The 26981-nt window shown below is 49.4% G+C and overlaps 1 protein-coding gene across 1 annotated transcript in view; it reads right to left on the bottom strand.

Moving 5' to 3' along the window:
• Positions 1-891: 891 nt before the first annotated feature.
• notch3 (notch receptor 3) overlaps positions 892-26981 on the bottom strand; it is a 182123-nt gene continuing 156033 nt past the window's right edge. The window contains exons 25-34 of the mRNA XM_070867215.1: positions 26343-26902; positions 23971-24321; positions 22653-22801; positions 21149-21365; positions 19113-19215; positions 14516-14684; positions 11703-12007; positions 9178-9325; positions 8234-8331; positions 892-6568 (exon numbers count right to left, since the gene is read on the bottom strand). Of these exons, the coding sequence (XP_070723316.1) occupies positions 5150-6568; positions 8234-8331; positions 9178-9325; positions 11703-12007; positions 14516-14684; positions 19113-19215; positions 21149-21365; positions 22653-22801; positions 23971-24321; positions 26343-26902 (3519 nt within the window). The 3' untranslated portion in view covers positions 892-5149. The remainder of the gene's footprint in view (positions 6569-8233; positions 8332-9177; positions 9326-11702; positions 12008-14515; positions 14685-19112; positions 19216-21148; positions 21366-22652; positions 22802-23970; positions 24322-26342; positions 26903-26981) is intronic.

The raw sequence follows: 26981 nt of genomic DNA, 5'->3' as shown, positions 1-26981 counted from the left end.
GATACTTGAGAGCCGCAATGTGTAGTTTCCTACAGCTTTATTTGGAAGTATATTTATCTCACAACCTGTACTTTCTGCATACAAAAGATGTGACTTAAAATACTTTTCTGTACAGATTAAAGCTACATTTTTGTAAAAAGGCTTGAAATATTATAAAATGCCTAGAAAGAGTCCTTCTAAGAATAAACAACCAAGTACGTTGGCCATGTTTCTGTGTGATACAAGACTAATAGGAAATAGAACTTTTTTTTTTGAGTACATAAAACATTTCAAACAACAAATACTTTTGAAATGAGTAAATGTTTTTTTTTTGTTCTTCAATTTGATTTATTTACAGTTTTTTTAAAAAAAAGATCAATTAATGCTTTAAATGTACATTCTACCGTTTTGTTTGAGCCTCGTCTGTTGACCAAGAATGCTGAGAAAAAAATATATAAAATATATATATAGGTCCCTCATAAATTCAGTCCCCACAAAGGCAGGAAATAAACCAGCCAACAGGTGCTCTCTCATGTTCATGAGCAATGTGGGCCCTCTATTTAGTTCATGCGTGATTTTTAAATCAGCGTTACCTTGTGTAATCCACCCTCAGCGGAAACAGAGAAGCAAATGGGGTCCCCCCCCCGTCCACCTCTCACTCCCCCCACACCCCCCATATTCCGCTTCCCTCCCAGGACCCGCCATCTGTACCCCACTTCCCACACGCCCCCCCCGACCCCCGCGCGCTTGTCACCTGTATCTCCACTCCCTCCCCCCCCCACTCTGCGCACCATCTGACCCGCAATCCCCCCCCCCACTCAAGAGCTTGCCATATGAAACTCAATTCCTTCTCCGGGCTCGACACCCATCTCCCCCGCAACCCTCCCCCCTCACCCCCACCCCCCCACTCACTCTGTGCCACCCCAACAGCCTGTCCAAACCATTGGAAGCGGGCTGCGTGGCAATTTATAGAATAAAAAGTGGACATAAAAGATCTGTTTCTTAAAAAATATACAAGGTTCGTTTCCATCCTCTTCCTACTCAGTCATGTAGCGGTTATGGTTTTCAGTGAATCTTGACCAACAGCAGAGCAGATCTATGGGATCTGGCAAAAGGCAAGTAGTGACCCCTCCTTCTCCCTATTTGTAGATAAACAGGTAATACTATCATGGTTACTCTTGGGCAGGGATAATTGTTCGGAGATGGAAACGTTTGATCTGATGAATCAAAGACTTGAAACAAGCCTAAGGCAGGAGAGGTAGAACTTCCGCCTACCAATCGGGGGATTGACCCCCTCACCCCTCCAAAGCCAAAATACTCGGAAGGGGGCAGAGTGCACCTGTCGGATTCTCAGGTTCAGCACTTTGGATCGAATTCTCTCAAAGTAAGCTTTCTGACTCCAAACCTCGCAATTCCGGCTGCTAAAGAGTGGCTCTGGACTCAATGAGGTGTCTCTTGGTTCTCAACTCATGCCAAGCAGCGGCCAAAGTATAGGTTGCGAATATTCCCCTCTCCTCAACCCCCCAGATGCAGGGAGGGGAGGGTGGGGTGGAAGAAGATTTTATCCTTGCTTATCCAACAAGCGCTCAAGATTAAAGCAGACTAAGCCAGCGCAAACTGCCTGAATCTCACTTTCCGATAAACCTTGTCCCCGCTAGTCAGTCTTTCTGCGTGCGTCCAACAAGTAATTTATCATTTTTATTATTGGGTTGTCGCTAGCAACCATGGCAAATCCATTAAATTTTTGCAGTGAACCTTGTGGGTTATTATGGGTTTTGCTTTTGGCTGTGGGCAGTTATATTGAACGCTATGAAACTCAAGTTGATTTTGTCAGTAAATTAATACTGGATAGGTCCAGTTGCCCTTGGAGGTGAGGGATGGCAGTACAGGGAAACAAGTTCTCTCCAGTCAAGCGCCTTACAGTCAACTGACTTCAACCCCATTCCTGCTGCTGCCAGGGCTCAGGTTTCTTTAATTTGGGGGGTTGATGCTGCGATGTTGCAGTTCGTGACTTTTTACGTCTTCTTGCACTGAGTACAAGAGTCACCAGTGCTGAACTTTGGGTTACCAACCCTCCAGGATTGACTGGCGTCTCCTGATCTCCAGGACACTGCAGCAAGCAAACCCGGGAGATAAAACCATCGGGACGTTTAAAAACAAATCGTGGTTTTTTTTCCCCCCCGGTTTTCACTTTAAAAACATCTCCGAGATTTGAAAACGGCTGTTTGACCAACAGTCAAAGATTCATCCAACCGGGTAACAAAGGGTTTTCCAATTGGTGTGAAAGGCAGTGCATTGTGAGGATGGGCATGTTGGGTGCCCAATGGCAGAGCAGAATGGCGGGGTGGTTGAAGGTCATGTGATGAAACCTCCTGGAATACATCCAACCAGAGTGGCAATCCTAGCTGAATTGCGACAGACCGGGTTTGATGTGGATCGCGTATGCGCCCAACTTCGAGGTGGTAACCATAGAACCGTAGAAGTTTACAGCACGGATGGAGGCCATTTTGTCCGCGCCAGCCAACAAGAGGCTATCCAGCCTAATCCCACTTTCCCGCTCTGAGTCCGTAGCCCTGCAGGTTACGGCACTTCAGGTGCACATCCAAGTACTTTTTAAATGTGGTGAGGGTTTCTGCCTCTACTACCCTTTCAGGCAGTGAGTTCCAGACCCCCACCGCCCTCTGGATGAAGAAATTTCCCCTCAAATCTCCTCTAAACCTCCCCCCAATTACTTTAAATCTATGGCCCCTGGTTGTTGACCCCTCTGCTAATCCTTTGGGACAGTCCCGTTGTGGGACAATGCGGAGACAGGACAGTGGGCGAGGGGCGGGAAAAGAAGAAAAATACTAATCCGCCAAAGAAAAAGCAATGTTCTCTAGTACAACTTCATCAAAAATTAGAGCCTCATCTATCGCGTACGCAGGCTTGGAATGGCTGGTTCCATGAGACACTCTTCTTGACCAAACACTTTTGGCTCAAAAGCTCCTTCAACAATCGCAAGGCACCTGTACTTTCTTTCTGACGGGTACTTGTGGGCAGAGTTGGTGAATTGCTATATCGACTGCCTCCACCAGATGCAGCAATCCCTCTGTGCCCAAGGCTACTTGTGAGAGTCTTGTGGCACTTGATATCGCTGGAGTGACGCTGACTCTTGGTGTGACTGGCAGGAGGGCGACAGAGATGCAGAACTGGCAGAGAGATTGAACACTGGTTCTCAACACTGAGCATCATTAGGTTCAAGGGTGATCCTCCACTTCAAATTAAGATTGGATCTCGGTAAGCCCATTGCTAATTGTATTAGATTATTAAATGTAGAACTTTTAAAAAAAAACAAACAGGTGCGTTCAGGTGTTAGCTGTTGTAGCACCCACCACCGGGCTCACCTGGGCAAGCTGCTTAGCAAGACTCCAGAAATCTGAACTGAGCTAGATATCGATGGGACTTAGATTCGTCTGGCTGGGGCAGTTTCAAAGCCTCCGTCTGGGGCAGCAGTGGTACAGCCCGTTTCGAAGTTCCTGCTCCAATCAAGCAAGTGTCCAGAATAGGTCCTTCTGATCGCTGAAGTTCAGCCAAATCTCAGATCTTCACCGAGCCTCTAGATTCACTCCCACTAAACACAGCTGGTTTAGCAGCTCAATGTTCAGTCAGTGGGCTAATTTTAATAGGCTTTATATTTTCAAGCTGCACTAATCAGTCACCTTCTCTAGCAAGCAATATCAACCCCACCGTCTTAAAAAAAATTACACTGAATTATAAAGTATAGAATAGTTGACATTTCTCTTTTTTGTTTAAAGAAAAAAGAACCGTCACAATTAAAAATACGCAGAGAGCTCTGGGACACAGGAGAGGTAACCGTGACTTCTGAAAGTGTCTGACATTTTGAGGCCTGAACAGTATGTGGACTCTCTGAAGTAAGCCGAGGACTGAACCGATGACACACTGGGCAATTCGAGAGCGTGGTGCTTGAGTGGGCCCCGTCCTGCAGTGCTCCGCTTGGAGCGGGTTGGTTTTGGAGGCCGTGCTTTGTTCTACGCTCTGGTCTTCCTGCAACACTGTCTATATTCTGGACAAGCCTTGGAAAAGTCACGCAGGCCTCCTTCCTTACACTGGAAGAACTTGACAGTAAAAACAAAAAAAATAACAGCATTCCTTTGCACTTGAAACAGTTAAATAATCGCACAATGACACTCTTGGCAGTATCGCAATTTCCAATGGCAGTGAGTTTTAGAAAAGCTTATAGAGGATAAAAAAAAAAACAGAATATGAGAGAAAGAAGTCACATTAAAACCTCTCACATTAATTACATTATATATAATGAAATGATGGGATGTGTCCCTACAACTTGAGGCTTCAACGGTTGGACAGTTTTCTCAGCTTTCGTGCGTTGCCTGAAACACAATCACCTCAGGGATTCTTTTCAGCCGGTTATTCGGGAATGGTTACTGATTGCAGTTCATTAGAAAGCCTTCGGGTAATGTTTTGAGTTCGAGAGAGAAGGAACTGAGCTTACTGTAACAGCTACGTTAATAGAGTGTGGGGGGATGCCCCTTAATTCGGGAAAGACAGTAGCAAATGTGGCGTCTCGAGTCCTCTCACCCGATATTCTTCTGAGGTATTTTTCTCGGGGTCCTTTTCGGGTGGGTAGTGGCAATCCCGGACAACAAACCTGGCAAAACTAGAGTAACAAAGGTTGCCCGAGAGTGACGGGCGCCGGTCAAACCAGCAGAAGGCGTGTGAAAGTCCAGCATCGCGGGGGGAGGTGTATAGGAAGGAAGGGCTTCGCAACGCGCAGTGAGGCCGATTTGAAGAGATGCCGCATGAGGACAACAAAAATGTAACAGACTGCACCGTTTTCCAACCGGCGATTCACAAACACGTATGGTGCAGGCAGTGACCACAGCGAGACAGGAATAAATCAGAAATTTTTCTTCTCAGCCAATTTTTTTTTTTTTTTTTTTTAAAAGGAAAAAAAATATTTTCTTTGAAATTCGAAACCAAAAAGACGACTCCATTGTAGATGCAGCCGGCGTTACTGCAGAGCCGACCCCTTCATGACCGTCTCTTTAAGATAATGACAGGAGGAATAGCAACAAAAATAATCATAGCCCAGGTCCTAATATCCTAGAGAGACTTTTCTTTTTTTTTTAAAAAAAAGAACGAATGACGTATTTTACGCAAAAACTTGCATTTTGGTGGCTTGCTCAGTCATGTGCTGCATTTGGGCTTGGTGTCCAATTATGGCCGGGCTGGGGGTAGAGTCTGACCAATCAGACATGGAATGTGGAGACGGACTGGACCACTGTTCGGGGGACTCGGGTGACGGGGTCAGGTAGGGGTGCTCATTCTTCAGGTGGAGGTAATGCTTGGGCGTGTTGTCATGCCCCGACGTGTAGCTGTGCTTCGAAGAGGGAGTCAGGTAGTCTTCGGTGGCGGCGTTGCTGTGCTGCTTGAAGAACGGCGGCCCGTTGGCCTGCGGGGGCGGGGCCTCCTGCGGGGAGATGGACTGGTTGCAGCGGTCGGGTATCCGCCCCATCTCGCCCCGCAGCAGGCTCTGCTGGATGGAGAGGCCGTTGGCGGGAGGGGGGCACCGCTGCTGCCCCGGGGGAGCTTGCGAAATTGTCTGCTGCTCGGCTGGATTCTGGGGCTTGATCGGACTCTGCTGGCTGAGCATCTGAGGCCCGGTGCCCATGGACATGTGGCTCTGCAGCACCAAGCCGTGCTGCAGGGCCTGGCTTTGCTGGCGCATGTTGGCGTGGGCACCGGCCGACTGCTGCACAATGTTGATTACAGAGTTGCACTGCGAGCCGGGAATCCTCGCTTGCCACTCAAAGGGCACGGCGGTGATGGGGCTGACCATGCCCACGTTCAGACCCAGGCCGCTGGCATTCAGAAGGCAGTTGGGCTGGCCCGGGACTTGCGACATCGAGAGGCGAGGCTGCATGTGGTTCATGGACAAAATGGCAGTGTTCTGAGCAGCGATGTCTCCAAGGTCGCCGAGTCGGGCCAAGGAGACGGTGAAGGGGCCTTCCAGGATACCATTCACCGGAGGGGTGGCCAGCACGGACAAAGAGCCAGCAGGGTGCAGGATTCCGGAGGCCGTCGTGACCGGGGATGTGGGGTTGGTGATGTAGGCACGCGGCGAATCCAATGAGTCTACTGGCGATAACGTCACCGAGCTCTCCATGAGGGACGCTTGACAATCCAAACTCAGCTTCTTGTTCCTCGCTTTCGCTTCCTTCAAATCCTTGGCCAAATTGCTGTTGTTCCCGGAGCCGGAGGTCTTTGAGCTCGGCCGCCTCGCTTTCTTTCCCTGGGGCGTTTGCTTCAAGCTGGTCATGTAACCGTTGGGCGGGCACATGAGGGGGGACATGGAATGGCCGCCCATGTGACCGCCTGGCCCCTGGGGGCTCCGCACAGCATTGTACTCGTCTAGTAGCTGCACAATGTCGTGATGCATTCGCTCCTGCGCAATGTCCCGCGGCAACCGGTCCATGTGATCCGTGATGTCTCGGTTGGCAAAGTGATCCAACAACATCTTTGCCGCCTCAAAGCTTCCTTCCCGGGCAGCCAGGAAGAGCGGCGTCTCCTCCTGAAAAATATAGATTTTCTTATCGTAAGGAAGAGTGTGAGGGGATCGCATTGCTTCAACACAGAGACATACACAGAGTATTCCTGCAGTTGTCAGAATACCGGGGCTCAATGGGTTAAATTACAAGGGCGGGTTGCATAGACGAGGCTTGTATTCTTATTGAAACGTACAAGATTCTGAGGGGGCTCGACAGGGTAGATGCTGAGAGGATGTTTCCCCTCGAGGGGGAATCTAGAACTAGGGGGCAGAGTTTCAGAATAAGGGGTTGCCCATTTAAAACTGAGATGAGGAGGAATTTCTTCTCTGAGGGGCGTGAATCTTTGGAATTCTCTACCCCAGAGAGCTGTGGAGGCTGGGTCATTGAAAACATATTCAAGGCAGAGATAGATGGATTTTTGAAATGATAAGGGAGTCAAGAGTTATGGGTAGTGGGCAGGGAAGTGGAGTTGAGGCCAAGATCAGATCAGCCATGATCTTATTGAATGGCGGAGCAGGCTCGAGGGGCCGAATGGCCGACTCCTGCTCCTATTTCTTACTATGTATTCCCTGGAGTATAGAAGATTAAGGGGTGATCTAACTGAGTTGTTCAAGATGATTAAAGGATTTGATAGTGTAGATAGGGAGAAACCATTTCCTCAGGTGTGGTGGGGGGGGGGGGGGTCCAGAACAAGATGGCATAACCTTAAAATGAGAGCTGGGACCACTCAGGGGTGATGTCAGGACCAGATTTCACACAAAGGGCCGTGGAAATCTGGAACTCTGTGTTCGAGGGTCAATTGAACATTCCAAAACTGATGGATAGATAGATTTTTGATAGGCAAGTGTATTAAGGGTTACGGAACCAAGGTGGGTAGATGGAGTTAAGATACAGATCACCCATGATCTGACTGACAGGCTCGAGGGGCTAAATGGGCCTCCACCTGTTCCTAAAATGCAGCATAACGGGAAACGCTAGTGTAGTGTTGATTGGACTAGGAACCCACAGGTCGTGAGTTCGTAATCCAACCATGGCAAGTTATGAAACTGAAGTCAATAAATCGGGTCAGTTGTTGCCTGGCACCAGGAATAAAACTGATCATTAAAGCAGTCACGATAGTTGTAAAAAAACTAAAGCCCCGACTGGATCACTAGTGTCGGAGAAGGAAGGGGGAAGGGAAGAGACCCCACCACTCCTCCTCATCTTGGTCTATCTCGCAACCGAATGCCCTGCGAGAGGCTTAGGGGGCCACTCAAGGGACCCATCTTCTGAGTGAGACTAGGAATGGACAATAAATGCGGCCCAGCCAACGTCACCCACATCTCAACTTTAAAAAGAAACAACTGAGCTAAGTGCCCACGATTTCCTGACGAGCCGCTCGACGATTAAGGGGAAGAATCAGAGACTGGACATTTGTAAATAGAAAATATATATATATATTATACACACACACACACACACACACACACACACACACACACACACACACACACACACACGAGTCACCACTTGGCCATTCTCACGCACGCCCGGGCAGGTGGTTAGACTGGCACTAGCAGAGACTGGCAGTAGGTTGCCTTCCCTTCCACGTACTGGAATCGAGTTGGATAATTCAATGCCAAACTATCTATTCATGAAGAATTTACATTGTCTCTCTGATATGGGGCGTAACACATTATTTTCCTTACCTTAGTGTCCTGCATGTCCTTGTTGGCTCCGTTCTTCAGCAAGACCAGAGTGGCATCAACATTGTTCACTGCTGCAGCCCAGTGCAAGGCTGATTTACCTAAACATCCGGATAAGATAGTAGAGTCACTTACAATAGTCCGGCCGGAAGAACCACGGCTGCGAGAGCGCACGTGACCACGTCAGAAACAGGTCAGGATACTCTCCTGCCCAGTCACCCTCCATGAACATGAGCTCATTCAAACCTCGACTGCTCGCATGCTAACTCGCACCAAGTTCTGCTCAACCCTCACCCTTGTGCTCGCTGACCAACACTGGCACCCCGTCCGACATCGCCTCGATTTTAACATTCTCACTATTGCGTTCAAATCCTTCCATGGCCTCGCCCCTCCATATCTCTGGAACTTGCTCCAACCCTACAAGAACTCTGCGCTCCTCCAATTCTGAACTCTTGTCCATCCCAGATTTTCTTTGCTCCACCATTGGCGGCCGTGCCTCCAGTTGCCTAGGTCCTAAGATCCGGAATTCGCTCCCCTGAAGCTCTCTGCCTCTCTCTCCCACTTTAAGTTGCTCTTTCAAACCTACCTCTTTGCCCAAGCTTTTGGTCACCTGTCCCAGTATCTCCTTATCAGAACATAAGAAATAGGAGCAGGAGTAGGCTCTACGGCCCCTCGAGCCTGCTCCGCCATGGAAGCTCAGCGACCTCCACTCTACTTTCCCGCCTGATCTCCATATCCCTTGATTCCTTGAGACTCCAATGTTATGCGGCTCAGTGTCAAATTTAGTCTGACCTCGCTCCTGTGAAGCGCCTTGGGACATTTTATCTACATAAAAGGATCTGTATAAATGTAACTTGCTGTTGATGTTGTTAGACATTTGTCTCAATGGCCTAGATTATAGGTTGAGTCGCTGAATTTGTGTCCAACCCCAGCAGCCTCGAACATACCTATCTCATCGACTGCGTTGACATCAGCATGGCATGCTATTAGTTCCTCGACCATTCCCTCCACAGCAAGTCGGGCAGCGAGAATCAGGGCAGTGGAACCGTCGACCATTCGCCCATCCAGGTCCGTGGCTCGATTTCTTATCAGGATCTGGTGGAGAGGGAACAATACGGAGTTCACGTTTGGTGCATCTGCTTTATAGAGACAGCTGTGGCTCAGTGGGTGGCACTCTCGCCTCTAAGTCAGAAGGTTGTGGGTTCAAGTCCCACTCCAGGAACCTGAGCATCTAATCAAGGCTGACACTTCCAGTGCAGTTCTGAGGGAGCGCCGCACTGTCGGAGGGGCAGTGCTGAGGGAGCGCCGCACTGTCGGAGGGGCAGTGCTGAGGGAGCGGCGCACTGTCGGAGGGGCAGTGCTGAGGGAGCGGCGCACTGTCGGAGGGGCAGTGCTGAGGGTGCGCCGCACTGCCGGAGGGGCAGTGCTGAGGGAGCGCCGCACTGCCGGAGGGGCAGTGCTGAGGGAGCGCCGCACTGCCGGAGGGGCAGTGCTGAGGGAGCGCCGCACTGCCGGAGGGGCAGTGCTGAGGGAGCGCCGCACTGCCGGAGGGGCAGTGCTGAGGGAGCGCCGCACTGCCGGAGGGGCAGTGCTGAGGGAGGGCTGTATTGTCGGAGGTGCCGTCTTTCAGATGAGACGTTAAACCGAAGCCCCGTCTGCTCTCTCGGGTGGACGTAAAATATCCACGGCACTATTTTGAAGGAGAGCAGGGGAATTATCCACGGTGTCCTGGGGCCAATATTTATCCTTCAATCAACATTCAACATTGCTGTTTGTGGAGCTTGCTGTGCGCAAATTGGCTGCCGCGTTTCCCACATTACAACAGTGACTACACTCCAAAAGTACTTCATTGGCTGTAAAGCGCTTTGAGACGTCCGGTGGTCGTGAAAGGCGCTATATAAATGCAGATCTTTCTTTCTTTAAAGCTAAACTTTCAAAGTCGACAAGCTAAGCAATAATTTACACAAAAACCACCTTTGGTCTTAGTGACATCGTTCTATGGCTCTTCACGATCACAGAGTAATGCACACATGGGGTGATTTTCAGGCTGACATTTAATCGAGCGGTTCAGATGATTAATATATAGAATAATGCATACCACCGAGTGAATTACAGACTGGAATCTAATCGATTAGATTATGATTAATCTACTGAGCCTGTGGAACAAGCTCGAGGGGCTGAATGGTCTACTCCATTCCTATGATTAATATACAGAATAATTCATATGTGGGGGAGAGTTATGTAGGGGGATCTAATCAAGAGTTTCTGTTGATTCAAACACAGCTCGCGAGATTTGTTGCTGCCTACCCATCATTCAACCCTCGCTGCCTGTATATGGCTGGTTGTCCGCATGCCAGACTCGAGACTCCTAAAGCAAGCGCTCTACTCGGAACTCCTTCACGGCAAACGAGCCCCAGGTGAGCAGAGAAAACGTTACAGGGACACCCTCAAAGCCTCCCTGATAAAGTGCAACATCCCCACCAACACCTGGGAGTCCCTGGCCAAAGAATGCCCTAAGTGGAGGAAGTGCATCCGGGAGGGCGCTGAGCACCTCGAGTCTCATCGCCGAGAGCGTGCAGAAATCAAGCGCAGGCAGCGGAAGGAGCGTGCGGCAAACCAGTCCCACCCACCCCTTCCCTCAACCACTGTCTGTCCCACCTGTGACAGGGACTGTGGCTCTCGTATTGGGCTGTTCAGCCACCTAAGGGCTCACTTTTAGAGTGGAAGCAAGTCTTCCTCGATTCCGAGGGACTGCCTATGATGATGCCTGTTCATGGGGTGATTGCAGTCGGGCTTTGGGAATGTGGTGTTGTCAGCAAGCAATCAGTGTGAGCACCGACTGCCAGCAAGCTGTATATCATCAGCGGGCCCCGAGCGGAGTGATTACTGACCGTGCGATTCAGTGACTTGGCCTGGGAGCTGCAGGGTAATAATTAACTCCGTGTCCGGTGGGCTGTTATCAGGTCCCGGAGTGAATGAGACAGTGTTTAGAAGCAGACTTTAGCAAGGACAATGTTCTAGATTGGAGTAACTGTTCCCAAGCATTTAAACAGGAGCATAAAAAGATTCAAGTGGTTGCCGGGCATGGAATCACAGAATCTTACAGTGCCGGTCCATTCGGCCCATCGTGCCTCTGCTGGCTCTTTGAAAGAGCGATTCAATTAGTCCCACCACACTGCTCTTTCCCCACACTCTATAATTTTCTCCTCTAATCCTGGATCAATCATTAGTTCAGGGCTGTTGCTAATTTGCCTATTTTTTTTAAATTACAACACATTGGTTAGCAGATACGAAATGCTGCCTTGCAGACGAGAAATGAGAAATGATCTGTAAAGCGCTTTGGGAAGTCCCGAGGTTGTGAAAGGCGCTATGTAAATGCAAGTTTATCTTTTCTTTCAAACGCTAGGCGGCCACCGAAACACCAGCCATCGCCAGTGTCACCGAGCCGCTAGGTATCTTTCCACGACGTTACCTGGAATACTCCTTGAGCATCAGCAGCGACTGCAGCATGGAGCGGGGTGCGTCCAGTGTTGTCCTGGGCGTTGGCATCGGCGCCAGCGTCGAGGAGGCGCTTGGCGGCATCTGCCCGCGCGTAGCGGGCGGCCAGGTGGAGGGCGGTCTCTCCAGTCCGGTCCGTCTGCGCGCACAGGTTGGCTCCCTGGTAGATGAGGTCCGAGATGATGTTGGCCGACGAGTCCTCCTGCTCCTCTTCCTCGGTCAGGCCCGTGTCTAGTCCTCCGCCACAGTACGAGGCCAGCATCAGCGGGGTGAAACCGTCTAAACACACAACACACACATTGGTTCACACCTGATTCGTAATTTAATATATGTGACACCTCAAGTCGCTGGGGAAATACCACCAACGATGCCTCCGCAAGATCTTACAAACCCCCTGGGAGGACAGACGCACCAACGTTAGCGTCCTCGACCAGGCCAACATCCCCAGCATCGAAGCACTGACCACACTCGATCAGCTCCGCTGGGCAGGCCGCATTGTCCGCATGCCAGACATGAGACTCCCAAAGCAAGCGCTCTACTCGGAACTCCTTCACGGCAAATGAGCCAAAGGTGGGCAGAGGAAACGTTACAAGGACACGCTCAGAGCCTCCCTGATAAAGTGCAACATCCCCACCGACACCTGGGAGTCCCTGGCCAAAGACCAGTTCGCCCTAAATGGAGGAAGTGCATCCGGGAGGGCGCTGAGCACCTCGAGTCTCATCGCCGAGAGTATGCAGAAACCAAGCGCAGGCAGCGGAAGGAGCGTGCGGCAAACCAGTCCCACCCACCCCTTCCCTCAACGACTGTCTGTCCCATCTGTGACAGAGTCTGTGGCTCTCGTATTGGACTGTTCAGCAACCTAAGGATTCATTTTAAGAGTGGAAGCAAGTCTTCCTTGATTCCGAGGGAATGCCTATGATGATGAATTTAATATAAGTGGTACTTCTGTGATGTTCACACAGCCAACTCCAGTTTAGGCAGAATACACAGCACAGAAACAGGCCTTTCGTCTCAACTGGTCTATGCCGGTGTTTATGCTCCACACATCTCATCCCATCAACAATGGTAGGATACTGAGAAGTGTAGAGGAACAAACTGGAGTGCATGTTCACAGATCCCTGAAGGTAGCAGGCCAGGTAGATAAGGTGGTTAAGAAGGCATACCGAATGCTTGCCTTGATTAGCTGAGGCATAGAATACAAGAGCAGGGGGGTTATGCTTGAACTGTATAAAACACTAGTTTGGCCACAGCTAGAGTACTGCGTGCAGTTCTGGTCACCACATTACAGGAAGGGCGTGAGTGCACTGGAGAGGGTACAGAGGATATTAACGAGGATGTTGCCTGGAGTGCAGAATCTTAGCTATGAGGACAGATTGGATCGGCTGGATTTTTTTTCATTGAACAGAGGAGGCTGAGGGGAGACCTCACTGAGGTGTATAAAATTATAGATATAGTGGATAGGAAGGACCCATTTCCCTTAGCAGAGGGGTCAACAACCAGGGGGTATAAATTTAAAGTAATTGGTAGAAGGTTTAGAGGGGATTTGAGGGGAAATTTCTCCACCCAGAGGGTAGTGGGGGTCTGGAACTCACTGCCTGAAAGGGTGGTAGAGGCAGAAACCCTCACCACATTTAAAAAGTACTTAGATGTGCACCTGAAGTGCCGTAACCTACAGGGCTACGGACCGAGAGCTGGAAAGTGGGATTAGGCTGGGTAGCTTCTTGTTGACCGGCGCGGACACGATGGGCCAAAATGGCCTCCTTGCGTGCTGTAAACGTTTATGATTCTGTCCTTCTATTCCTTTCACCCTCATGTACCCAGGGGCCTGGACTAATGATCTGGAGATGTGAGTTCAAATCCCAAGCTTGGGAATTTAAATTCCATTAATTAAATAAATATGGAATAAAAAGCTAGTATCAGTAATGGTGACCATGAAACTACCAGATTGTTGTAAAAACCCATCTGGTTCACTAATGTCCTTTAGGGAAGGAAATCTGTCGCCCTTACCCAGTCTGGCCTATATGTGACTCCAGATCCACAGCAATGTGGTTAACTCTTAACTGCCCTCTACTGTTCAAGGCAGCGGCTTTCCACCACCTTCTCGAGGGCAATTAGGGCAATAAATGCCGGCCTTGTCAGTGACATCCACATCCCAGGAACAAGTTTTAAAGTGTGTTTATTTAGCTTCCCCTTAAAGACATCTATGCTATTCGTCTCAAATACTCATGCAAGCTCCACATTCTAACCACTCTTTGTATAAAGAAGTTCCTTGGTGATACAGAGCAGAATATCCAAGGTTTTATCCATGGTCTGTACAGAGTGATCGCACCCTGTGTAGTAATGGTGCTGCTATAGTTAGCATCAGTGCTCTGGGGCTAGGGAGGGCAGGGAATAGGAACACAGCCACCTTTACTGCTCTTGATCGCCACCCAGTGGTCCTCATGCTCTCAACTCTCCGTAGCTCAAGCATGCAACTCTTAGAGCAACCCTCCCCCTCCACACTCACCCCCAAACCCCCCACCCCCCAACTGGTGTGAGTTCCACATCGGCCTCCGTGTCACATAACATCTCTAGACAGACAAGCATGCAGCCAACCGAGACGTTGGCCAATGCTGCCATATAACCAAAGGATGGGAGGTGAACCTGGAAATGACAATTGGAAACTTTGGGTCTGTATGGTTTTCTGCCACGACACTCATTTCACCGGCACACCCCTCGGAAGCTCCTCTCTACTGGAATAAGCCTGTGCTCGGATCGGTGCGGTTAGGGATCCGACGGGACAAGTACCTGGGCCTCGCACGTTCACATCCATGCAGTCAGAATCAAACTCTCCCTGAGGTGGGGTCAGGGCCATGGAGGGTGGCATCCGGATGTCAGCCGCAGCGAGGTGGTGCTGCGTCCATTGCCGACAATCGACTGCGTCTTCGTTATCCGACAGCATGGCTGGCTCTTCCACCTGAGGAATATGTCAGAGAGAATTCAGTGTGTGGGTTAACGGAGGTGGAGAGAAGGTCCATTCTTGGAGCCGGATTGACAGTAGCAGAGGCGCTGGTCATCAACCCACAAATTGCTGGCACAGGACAAACACCCTGCTGAGGCATGGCCAGAAACATTGAGGCCGAGTCATCAGTTCTGGGCACCTCATCTTAGGGAGGATATCTTGGCCTTGGAGGGAGTGCAGCGTAGGTTTACCAGAGTGATACCTGGACTCTGAGGGTTAAGTTACGAGGAGATATTACACAAACTATTCCCTCGAATTTAGAAGATTAAGGGGTGATATGATCAAAGTTTTCAGGATATTAAGGGGAAGAGAGAGGGTAGATAGAGAGAAACTATTCCCACTGGTTGGGGAGTCTAGGACTAGGGGGCACAGTCTGAAAATTAGAGCCAGACCTTTCAGGAGTGAAATTAGGAAACACTTCAACACACAAAGGGTGATAGAATTTTGTAATTTTCCTCCGCAAACAGCAATTGATGCTCGATCAATTGTTAATTTTATATCTGAGATTGATAGTTTTCTGTTAACCAAAGGTATTAGGGGATGTGGGGCAAAGGCGGGTATGTGGAGGTAGGTCGCAGATCAGCCAGGATCTCACTGAATGGCAGAATGGGCTCGAGGGGCTCAATGGCCTCCTCCTGTTCCTATGTGGTGCAATATATGTACTAATGGCCTGGCACAAACGGCAGAATGCTAATTTAGGTTTCATATTCTTCCCCCGGTCCTATGGCAATATGGAAACATAGGAATAGGAACAGGACAGAGGAACAGGCCATGCAGCCCCTCGAGCCTGTTCTGCCAATCATTCTGATCATGGCTGATCTGCACCTCACCTCCATTTACTCGCCTTTGCTACATATCCCTTTGATACTCTTACGCAACAAAAATCGATTGATCTCAGTCTTGAAAATGTTAATTGACTCTGCAGTCACAGTCTTTGGGGGGGCCGGGGAGGAAGCGAGTTTCAGATAACATTTGTGTGGAAAAAGTGCTTCCTTTCTCGAATAGCCTAGTTCTAATTTTTAGATCGTGCCCTCAATCCTTGACACTGTGACTTGCTGATTGTGGCCGTGATACCAGACAGCAAGCTACAGGCACAGGTAATGACAGTCTGTTCTTGAACGGGGAATTATAGACTGGTTAGCCTGACATCAGTAGTGGGGAAAATGTTGGAATCAATTATTAAAGATGAAATAGCAGCGCATTTGGAAAGCAGTGACGGGATCAGTCCAAGTCAGCATGGATTTATGAAAGGGAAATCATGCTTGACAAATCTTCTCGAGTTTTTTGAGGATGTAACTAGTAGAGTGGACAAGGGAGAACCAGTGGATGTGGTGTATTTGGACTTTCAACAGGCTTTTGACAAGTTCCCACACAAGAGATTGCTGTGCAAAATCAAAGCACATGGTATTGGGGGTAATGTATTGATATGGATAGAGAACTGGTTGGCAGACAGGAAGCAGAGAGTCGGGATAAACGGGTCCTTTTCAGAATGGCAGGCAGTGACTAGTGGGGTGCCGCAGGGCTCAGTGCTGGGACCCCAGCTATTTACAATATACATCAATGATTTAGATGAAGGAATTGAGTGTAATATCTCCACGTTTGCAGATAACACTAAGCTGGGTGGCGGTGTGAGCTGTGAGGAGGATGCTAAGAGACTGCAGGGTGACTTGGACAGTTTAGGTGACTGGGCAAATGCATGGCAGAAGCAGTATAATGTGGATAAATGTGAGGTTATCCACTTTGGTGGCAAAAACACGAAGGCAGAATATTAGCTGAATGGCGGCAGATTAGGAAAAGGGGAGGTGCAACGAGACCTGGGTGTCATGGTTCATCAGTCATTGAAAGTTGGCATACAGGTACAGCAGGCAGTGAAGAAGGCAAATGGTATGTTGGCCTTCATAGCTGGAGGATTTGAGCATAGGAGCAGGGAGGTCTTAATGCAGTTGTACAGGGCCTTGGTGAGGCCTCACCTGGAATAATGTGTTCAAGTTTTGGTCTCCTAATCTGAGGAAGGATGTTCTTGCTATTGAGGGAGTGCAGCGAAGGTTCACCAGACTGTTTCCCGGGATGCAAGGACTGACATATGAGGAGAGACTGAATCGTCTGGGCCTGTATTCACTGGAGTTTAGAAGGATGAGAGGGGATCTCATAGAAACATATTAAATTCTGACGGGACTGGACAGGTTAGATGCAGGAAGAATGTTCCCGATGTTGGGGAAGTCCAGAACCAGGAGACACAGTCTAAGGATAAGGGGTAAAGCATTTAGAACTGAGATGAGGAGAAACTTCTTCACTCAGAGAGTTGTTAACCTGTGGAATTCCCTACTGCAGAGAGTTGTTGATGCCAGTTCATTGTATATATTCAAGAGGGAGTTAGATATGGCCCTTATGGCTAAAGGGATCAAGGGGTATGGAGAGAAAGCAGGAAAGGGGTACTGAGGTGAATAATCAGCCATGATCTTATTGAATGGTGGTGCAGGCTCGAAGGGCCGAATGGCCTACTCCTGAATCTATTTTCTATGTTTCTATATTCTAGCAGCGTTGCCACAGGCCTGTGACAGAGCACCAGCAATGGAGCCCAGGGCTGGGAGAAGAGAGAGAGGCAGGGAAATTGTAAAAGAAAAATGGTTTCAAAAACAAATAACACATCAGAGCTTAACCTGCCTCAAGTGGATGCCGCAATGCTAGCAAACATCTTGCAACAACTTAGATTTATATAGCGCCTTTACTGGAGTGAAACGTCCCAAGGTGCTTCACAGGAGTATTATGCGATAAAAACTTGACACCGAGCTGCATAAGGAGAAATTAGGGCAGGTGACCAAAAGCTCGGTCAAAGAAGAATGTTTTAAGGAGCATCTTGAAGGCGGAAAGAGAGGTAGAGAGGCGGGGAGGTTTAGGGAGGGAGTTCCAGAGCTTGGGGCCCAGGCAACAGAAGGCACGGCCACCGATGGTTGAGCGATTATAATCAGAGATGCTGAGGGAGGGCTGAATTAGAGTGCTGACATCTCGGGGGGTTGTGGGGCTGGAGGAGATTACAGAGATAGGGAGGGGCGAGGGCCATGGAGGGATTTGAAAACCAGAGTGAAAATTTTGAAACTGAGGCGCTCCTTAACCGGAAGCCAATGTAGGTCAGCGAGCACAGGGGGTGATGGGTGAGCGGGACTTGGTGTGAGTTAGGACACGGGCTGCCGAGTTTCGGATCACCTCTAGTTTACGTAGGGTAGAATGTGGGAGGCAACCAAGGGTGTGTTGGAATAGTCAAGTTTAGAGGTAACAAAAGCCTGGATGAGGGCTTCAGCAGCGCTTTTTCAGATTAATTCAAAAGTACAGAAGTGAGGAGAGAGTGGGTGAGATTTCCAAACTGTATCCAGTTAAAGTACCAGTCGCTCCTAGGCCAGGTGAAGCAGATGCCTACACACGGGCTAACAATGCACCTTGTCCACTGCCACCAGCCCAGTATGAGTGGGGTTTGACCAATAACTAGAAGCTGTAGCGATGATGACAGGGTAAAGGGAACTAGAGGTGCAGCAGATGTAGGACAGTATAAAGTTCCCTCTACTTTGCCCAACAAAGTATGTCAACACCAGCCTTAAAAGAGTGGTACTGACTGCACAAGCGATACATTTCCCACAGCAACCAGGGTGCAGTAATGTATGCACCTGTGAGGATGCACACGGGTTTGTAGAGCGACCTCTTGGCACAATGGTGGCGCGTCTGACTCCAGATCAGAAGACTGAATGTTCAAATCATGTCGGGGTCACATTTCTAAGCTCGGCTAGCTCAGTTGATACAGCATGAGGCTCTTAATCTCAGAGTCGTGGGTTCGAGCCCAACGTTGGGCAAATTACTTTCATTTTACAAAAATAGTTGTAGAGCTGTTGAGTTGGGAGTAGCTTAGCCAGTCTTGTGATCTTCACAAATAAGACCCCAGCCAGTTGGGTTCAGGGGATCCACGATGAAGCAAGTGGTTGTGAGCCTGGTGGATGAACTGGTAATGTGTAGTGTGATTGTTAAACCTTTTGCTAATAAACCAACTAGTTCTTCGTAGCAATGTGTTTCTATGAATTCTTAAGCAAAGAATCCACAAAGCAAATACATTACAGGCACCAATTATTGCTGCCTCAAAATGAATTGAGACTGAATCACATTTCATATAGGATTATGACCAGCAGAGAGAGAGGGAGACAGAGAAAATTTGGCCCCATCAGTCTAGGCTGGAAAGGAAGCTAGGTCCGAGAGCTGAAAGGGCGTTCAAAGTCAGCGAAAAGGCCAGGCCTCACTATCTGGGTAACACCCGACTGAGACTGCGGAGTCCTGCAGGGGTGGAGAAAGTTGTGGTGATGAGGAACTCGCAAAGTGTAAGGAAATGGAGAGAGTTCTCACCTTGAGACGCTTTGCCTCGGGGCACTCTGTGTCCAGCCACTGTTCGGTCTGGAGGTCCCGCTCGCTGATCAGACCCTCCTCCACCATGGATTTGGAGATGTGCCTGGTGAGAAACATTAGGACGTCAGCTGTGAAACTGCCCCATGAAAGTAGGTCTCCTGCCGTCGAGTCCCGTGGGGCCAGAAAAAGACTCTTAGAAATGATCGCAGCCGCAGTGTACACGAGACCGCACTGCGAAGCTGTGTCAGGTTCTCAGTGGAAGCCAGTGCCCATAACCAAAAATCTAAAGGCACGCACTGTCATGTATGCAGCTGTGAGTATGCTCACAGGTTTGTAGAGCTGTTGAACACGGTGTCCACCGGTACACTCGCGGCCTTCCGCGAGAGGTGGGCACCGGAGGGACTGGAATGCATCATCACCCCCGCAACCAAATTTTAATTTGATCATTAAAGTTTAAAAGTTAATTTGTTTAATTTGCCAGTTTTAGTACTCTCCGTTAACAAGGGGGCACTTGATTTATAGGTTCCCAAAAATAATTGTGGAGCTGTTCCAGGCACTTGATTTAAAGTTTCTACTCAAAATAGTTGTAGAGCTGTTGATTTGATTTGTCAAGGTTCCCTTTAATGTTTGTTAGTTAATTTGTGTTTTTTGTGCTCTTACAAAAGGGGACACTTGAATTAACGTTCTACCAAAATAGTTGTAGAGCTGTTGAATTGGGAGTGGCTTAGCCAGTCACGTAATTTTATACATCTTAATAAGGTCTTCCTTCAGCCTCCTCTGTTCCAAAAAAACAAACCCAGCCTATCCAATCTTTCCTCATAGCTAAAATTCTCCAATCCAGGCAACATCCTCTTAAATCTCCTCTGTACCCTCTCTAGTGCAATCACATCTTCCTGTAATTGCACATTTGCTTGGTTAAGATGCAACAGATCACTATTGACACAAACTCTGGGTACAAAATGGCCACAAGAGTCACTCGGTTAGTGCGACTTAAATAACAACTTGTCTCATGTCCATTTTACCATATGACTTTGCTAATCAATGTTTCTCTGAACTTTTCTCTTTCATTCCTCCCAAGCGCTAAATATGCCATCACACTCTGGCTCCTTCCTGTACCCGCACAGTGCTGAAATCAAGATTTAATCCAACTCTAACTCTCGCTTAACCTTTCTACGGACCTAAAAATTGTGAATTCACCGCCGTAGCTTTCAAAACTCATGTTTAGGGGTCAGCTCATCTCCCTAACTTTTAAAACTCAAAATTAGGGGCTGCAATGCATGCACCTGAGTGTATGCTCAGAGGTTTGTAGAGCTGTTGAATGGTCCAGGCAGCGGGCGGTCGAGGGGGTCGTTCAGCCCGACTGCCTGACTCTCTTCTGCGGCTACGTTCGCGCCCGGGTGTCCCTGGAGATGGAGCACACCGTGTCCACTGGAACGCTCGCAGCCTACCGCGAGAGGTGGGCGCCGGAGGGACTGGAGAGCATCACCAACCCCGGGATCAGGATTTTAATTTGATTTGGCAAGGTTCCCAGTTGATTTGGAAATTTGTGGGTTCTCGTGCCGTTACTAAAAGGGGGCACTTGATTTAAAGTTCTATCCAAAATAGTTGTAGAGCTGTTGAGTTGGACGTGGCTTATCCAGTCACATGATGTTCACAAGACTCAATAAAACCCCAGCCAGTTGGGTTCGGGGGATCCGTGATGATGTGTGCAGTTGTGAGCTTGGTGGATGAACTGGGAATGTGTAATGTGATTGTTAAACCGTTGCTAATAAACCAACTAGTTCTTAACAGCAATGTGTTGCTATGAATTCTTAAGCAAAGAACCCATGAAGCAAATACATTACAGGGGCCACCTCGCGACATCTTGATGTACCTCGTTTTAGCTACTGCTCTCTGTAACCTTGATGCTGCCCCGCACTATGTGCTGCACCTACTAGCGGTCTCAGTAACTAAAATGAGTGCCAGGGATGATCGCAGTAAAGGAGCCTCTGTGGTAACTTTGCCGAGGCCCAGTAATTACGACCTGCGATCCTTACTTCATCCCCAGTGCGTCCTGCCCCACGGGCTCCCGCCTGTTCTTGTTGCTGCTGTCCTTCTTGAGGGTGAAGCCCTCGGGGAACCACAACAAGCTCTGCTCCCGCTTGCGTCGGGCCACCAGCACCCCGAGGATCAGAATGACCGTGAGAATCACCGCGGCGACGATCATCAGCGGCAGGAGGTTCATGGGGGGCGGCGGCGGTGATAAATGCTCGCCTGGGTGGGGAGGGAGGGGAAAAAGACACAAAAGAAGCGTGAGAGCGGGCTGGGGTAAAGCAGAATATTCATCGCAGTGACAAGCTGCGGGGAAGGGGTGCGCGAGCCAGCATCGAGACAGTCACTTAGCCCAGTACATCAGACGATGCCACAAACCACCACGCGAGGTCCCCAGTGGTTCGTGGCGGTTATCTGAACTTCTTGATTAAATTATAACCACTTGCACTCTGCTGTTTGTCACATTCAGACTCTCGATGAAATGAAAATGATGCCTTTTAAAAAAGAGCAGCTATAAATATCGCTGATTGGAGGCTGTAGTGGCCTCACGGCAGACAATATGGACGCATGATTCACAGACGGGCTATAATAAGCGAATTAGATTGTCGCTCGGAGACAAAATGATAGGGTTACCGAGACCACGGTACCGTAAACAATTGTGTACAAGCCCCGCCCCTATATTCAGCACCAAAATCAACAAGCCCCGAGCAAGGACTTGAAGAATTAGTTCCTTTCTCATGGGGTACATGATAGTTTCTTAAAATTGATTCACGGGTTGTGGGTGTCGCTGGCAAGGCCGGCATATATTGCCCATCCCTAATTGCCCTTGAGAAGGTGGTGGTGAGCCACCTTATATAACTGAGTGTCTCGCTGGGCCATTTCAGAGGGCAGTTAAGAGCCTACCACATTGCTGTGGGTCTGGAGTCACATATAGGCTCAGACCGGGTAAGGATGGCAGATTTCCTTCCCTGAAGGGGCATTATTGAGGATAGATGAAAACCACAAAATGGAGTTAATTCTGGGTCAATTGACAGTTTGAAAAGGATTGTTAGGGACTGAGGTTTGGAGAGGTACTGAGCAGTTCTGTTTAATTGACGTGTGGATTAGGAAGAAAGCGTAGAGTTGTTGAGTGGGTGGGAGGAGCCCATCATTGAGGCAGCTGTGCATCACCCATGGAAGGAGAGCACTTGATGGTCCGAGTGGTCTTTTTGTAATAGGTTCATGTGCCACATTCAGATAAACCAGACACACAGGGAGCTGTGATTTATAAATCCCACTGTACAGTGTCCTGTTAATGAACACTGTGAAAGTACAGTCACTGCACTGACTTATAATTCATTACACTTGTCTCAAGTACCAACCTGGTCAACCGTCTCAGAATTAGCCATTTCCCCAATAAGACAGAGATGGAGCCACGTGCTGAATTTCAATCAAAGGCAATTTGAAGGAAGGATTTCGGTTGTACTCAGATTTTCAAGTTATTAGAGAGAGAGAGAGAGAGACACTTACTGTGGACACCCTTGATGGGATAAGGGAAGTGCAGGTTGCCAACCGCAGACAAGGCACCAATGTAGGAAGCCGCACTCTCTGCTGTTGGGAAACATTCACCTGCTCCTTGGAGGCACAGCCGATTATCAATCTCCAGATTCACCTTTGACCTGCCGAGACAGAGCACAACCTCAGACTGGACCACAGGTAATGGGTCAGATCAAACAATAAATTAATTCAGAAAAAGTTAAACACGGGATAAGGTGTGGTCGCTCGGTGTCCTCTGACCATCTCCTGTCTGGTATATTCATGTCCTCTGGGACTGTTCCTCTAACTGGAGCCCATTTATGCTCTACCTAGCCCTCCGCTCCACAGCCCCGACCCCCCCTCCGCTCCATAGCCACGCCCCCTCCGCTCCACAGCCCCTCTGCTCCACAGCCCCGCCCTCTCCACTCCACAGCCCCGCCCTCTCCACTCCACAGCCCCGCCCTCTCCACTCCACAGCCCCGCCCTCTCCACTCCACAGCCCCGCCCCAAACCTGATTGCTCTCCACCTGGTATTTCTGTGACCTTGCAACTTTCTCCATCTCTACCAACCCTCTGTACATAAGAACATAACAATTAGGAGCAGTAGTCTGCTCTGCTACCCAATAAGATCATGACTGATCTTCAAACTCAAACCCATTATCCTGCACTATCCCCATATCCTTTGATTACCTTAATATCCAAACATCTATCGATCTCTGACTTGAATATACTCAATGACTGAGCCTCCACAGCCCTCTGAGTGCGGTGAATCTTTGGAATTCTCTACCCCAGTGAAGAAACGTCTCCTCATCTCAGTCCTAAATGGCTGACCCCTTATTCTGAGACTGTGACCTCTGGTTATAGACTCCCCAGCCCGGGGGAAACATCCTCCCTGCATCTACCCTGTCAAGCCCTGTAAGAATGTTGTATGTTTCAATGAGATCACCTCTCATTCCTCTAAACTCCAGAGAATATAGGCCTAGTCTACTCAATCTTTCCTCATAGGACAATCCCCCCATCCCAGGAATCAGTCTGGTGAACCTTTGTTGCATTCCCTCTATGGCAAATATATCCTTCCTTGGATAAGGAGACCAGAACTGTACACAATACTCCAGGTGTGGTCTCACCAGGGCCCGATATAATTGCAATAAGGCGACTTTACTCTTGTACACAAATCTTATTGCAATAAAGGCCAACTTTTAATCTGCTTTCTTAATTGCTTGCTGCATCTACTTTGGGTACCCTTGAACAGGGGGGGAGGCGGGGAATCTAAGCGCCAGCCACGCCAAGTGGGACTGCCGAAATCTCTTACCCGATGATTTCCTGTCCGAGCTCCCGCGGCACCCTGCCCAGCGCCACCGAGCGCTTCTTGAGCCGCGAGCCGCTGCCGTAGTACGGGTAGATCATGTACTGCCCGCTGCTGTCCAGCTTGAAGCGCAGGGTGGCGCGCAGGATGGAGCCCAGCTTCTGCAGGAAGTTGGTGCTGCTCTTCAGCAGCTCGTCGGGTGGCAGCAGGATGATGACGATGAGGGTCCCCTCGGCCAGCCGCTCCGGCACGTCGGGGGCGCAGTCCAGGCCGTCCCAGCCGCACTCCTCGTTGTTGCAGCCTTGGTCGCAGTGCTTGTCGGCGTAGTGATCGGCACAGTACTTCTCGTAAAATGGGCTGGCATCAAAAAAAAAAACACGTGCAGGGGGTTACTGAGGATGTCCAGGCTGGTGTGATGAGCAGATCTCCTGTGGCATTGCTTATGGATGACGCACTAAGGACAAGCGCGTTGTACCATGCAATGCGGGATGTATTATTACATAAGAATATAAGAAATAGGAGCAGGAGTCGGCCATTCGGCCCCTTGCGCCTGCTCCGCCATTTAATATCATGGCTGATCTGATCTTGGCCTCAACTCCACTTCCCTGCCCCCTCCTCGTAACCTTCAACTCCCTTATCGTTCTTCTGCTAAGATGCAGCTGCCTTCAATCTAACACGTCCCCTTTACTGCCTCGACGTCTAATCTATGGGGGAGGCACGTCCTGGGGTCAACCGTATGACAACCGCGGTTAGCCACATCCTAATAGCAAGATCAACACAGAGAGAGGTCAGGGAGTGATTTATATGTGGGTGTGTGCGCCTGAGTGAGTGAGTGAGTGAGTGTGTGTGTGCCCAGGAGTGCACGTGCCTCAGGTGAGTGAGTGAGTGAGTGAGTCTGTGTGTGCTCGCCTCAGTGAGTGAGTCTATCTGTGTGTACGCGCAAGAGTGTGTTCAGGAGAAGGGGAGAAAACAAAAGAAACTAGGTGAGAAAATAGCTTCCGAAGTGCGTGAAGTAGCAAATTATAAAAAGGTGAACATAACCAGAGGAGAAGACTTGAAGAGCCGGGATGGGCCATCATCACATCGTGCAATTACAGTGTGCTTGAGAATGCAATAGGACAACAGTTAAGCACAACAATAGTCAGAGAGCACCGGGTTTAGACCCAGGCTGTGGAGCAGTGTCACATTCTGGTTAATTTGAGAGAGTAACAGCGAGAAAGAGAGAAAGATATACAGACTGAGAGAGGAGAGAGAATTAAGTGACCTGGGTTTCAAAGCTGCAGCCAGTGGGACGTTAGACTGGCTTAACCAGATTACAACAGTGACTACACTCCAAAAAGTACTTCATTGGCTGTAAAGCACTTTGAGAAGTCTGGTGATTGTGAAAGGCGCTATATAAAAGCAAGTCTTCCTTTCTTTTTTTCCTGTTCTCTAAGTTACTCCAAGCTAGTCTGAAATCTACAATGAATTTTAATGAGATCCACAAAGTTACTTCTTGAGTCAGTCGTTTCCAGGGCAAATGCACCCACAGTGTTGTGAAAATTACCAAACTGCTGCACAGTAAAAACATATTTAATTTGTCCCGGTGCTTAGGTCCGATCAGGCTGTTGGCTTTCTGCGGGTTCTGCTGTGGGATCTAATCAGCTTTGCAGTCAGCCACATTGAACAGCCGCTGCCATTTATGTCACACTTCAAACAAACCTTTACAGGGCCGCAGGCAAAGATTAAGATGAGGCGACTGAGGGAATAAATACATCGATACTATTCGCCTCAACCACCCCCTGTGGTGGCGAGTTCCACATTCTCACCACTCTCTGGGTAAAATAAGTTTATCCCGAACTCCTTATTGGAGTTATTAGTGACTATCTTATATTTGTGGCCCCTAGTTTTATACTCTTCCCACAAGTGGAAACATCATGGCACTATTTCGAAGCAGAGCAGGGGAGTTCTCCCCGGTGTCCTGGCCAATATTTATCCCTCAACCAACATCACTAAAACAGATTAACTTGTCATTATCACGTTGCTGTTTGTGGGAGCTTGCTGTGCACAAATTGGATGCCGTATTTCACACATTACAACAGTGACTACACTTCAAAAAGTACTTCATAAGAACATAAGAAATAGGAGCAGGAGTAGGCCATACGGCCCCTCGAGCCTGCTCTGCCATTTAATACGATCATGGCTGATCCGATCATGGACTCAGCTCCACTTCCCCGCCCGCTCCCCGTAACCTCTTATCGATAATTGGCTGTAAAGTGCTTTATGACATCCGGTGGTCATGAAAGGCGCTACATAAATACGAATCTTTCTTTCTTCAACCCCTATTCTAACCGGCTGACCGGTCCCAGGTGGCCGTGCAGCGCGCCGTCTGGACTTACTTGCAGGTCCGCTCTTGGTTCTGACAGTCGAAGTTGTCGTACAGGCACTCGCGGGAGTTGCAGAACTCGTCGCAGACGTTGTTGTTGAAGTAGCGCCAGCACTGCTGGAAGCTGCACTCCCTCCAGGGGTCGTCGACGGAGAGCGAGCAGTCGCCGCTGTCCCACTGGCAGGCGTGGGTGTTGCAATCCCGGTCACAGTAGCCGTCGCCCGCCCGGCTGCGGCATTCATGGACGGGGCAGGCCGGCTCGATGGGCGGGGTGTACCACCGCAGCAGCTCGCAGTGCCGCCCGCCAAACTCCTTGGGGCACAGGCACTGGTAGAAGGGGGGCTGGCGGCCGGGCTTGCAGGCGCCGCCGTTGCGGCAGGGCTGGCTGCCGCAGGTGTTCGTGCTGTTGTGGTCGGTGGCAGTGGTGGCGGGGAGGTGGCAGGCTAGGCCGGCGAAGCCTGGGGGACAGGTACAGCGGGCTCCCAGGGGCGAGTCCACGCACAGCTCGCTGTTCTGGCAGGCCAGCTCTCGGCAGGTCAGGATACTGCGCTCGCAATTTGGCCCGGTGTAGCTCTGCAAGGGAAGAAACAGACGCGTATTAACAACCTCGACTTTGCTGTCATCCAAGTCATCGAGGAACGGTTCAAGCTCT

Source organism: Pristiophorus japonicus, chromosome 24, assembly GCF_044704955.1.
Source record: "Pristiophorus japonicus isolate sPriJap1 chromosome 24, sPriJap1.hap1, whole genome shotgun sequence".
NCBI lineage: Eukaryota > Metazoa > Chordata > Chondrichthyes > Pristiophoridae > Pristiophorus > Pristiophorus japonicus.
This window is presented reverse-complemented; position numbering and strand designations above follow the sequence as displayed.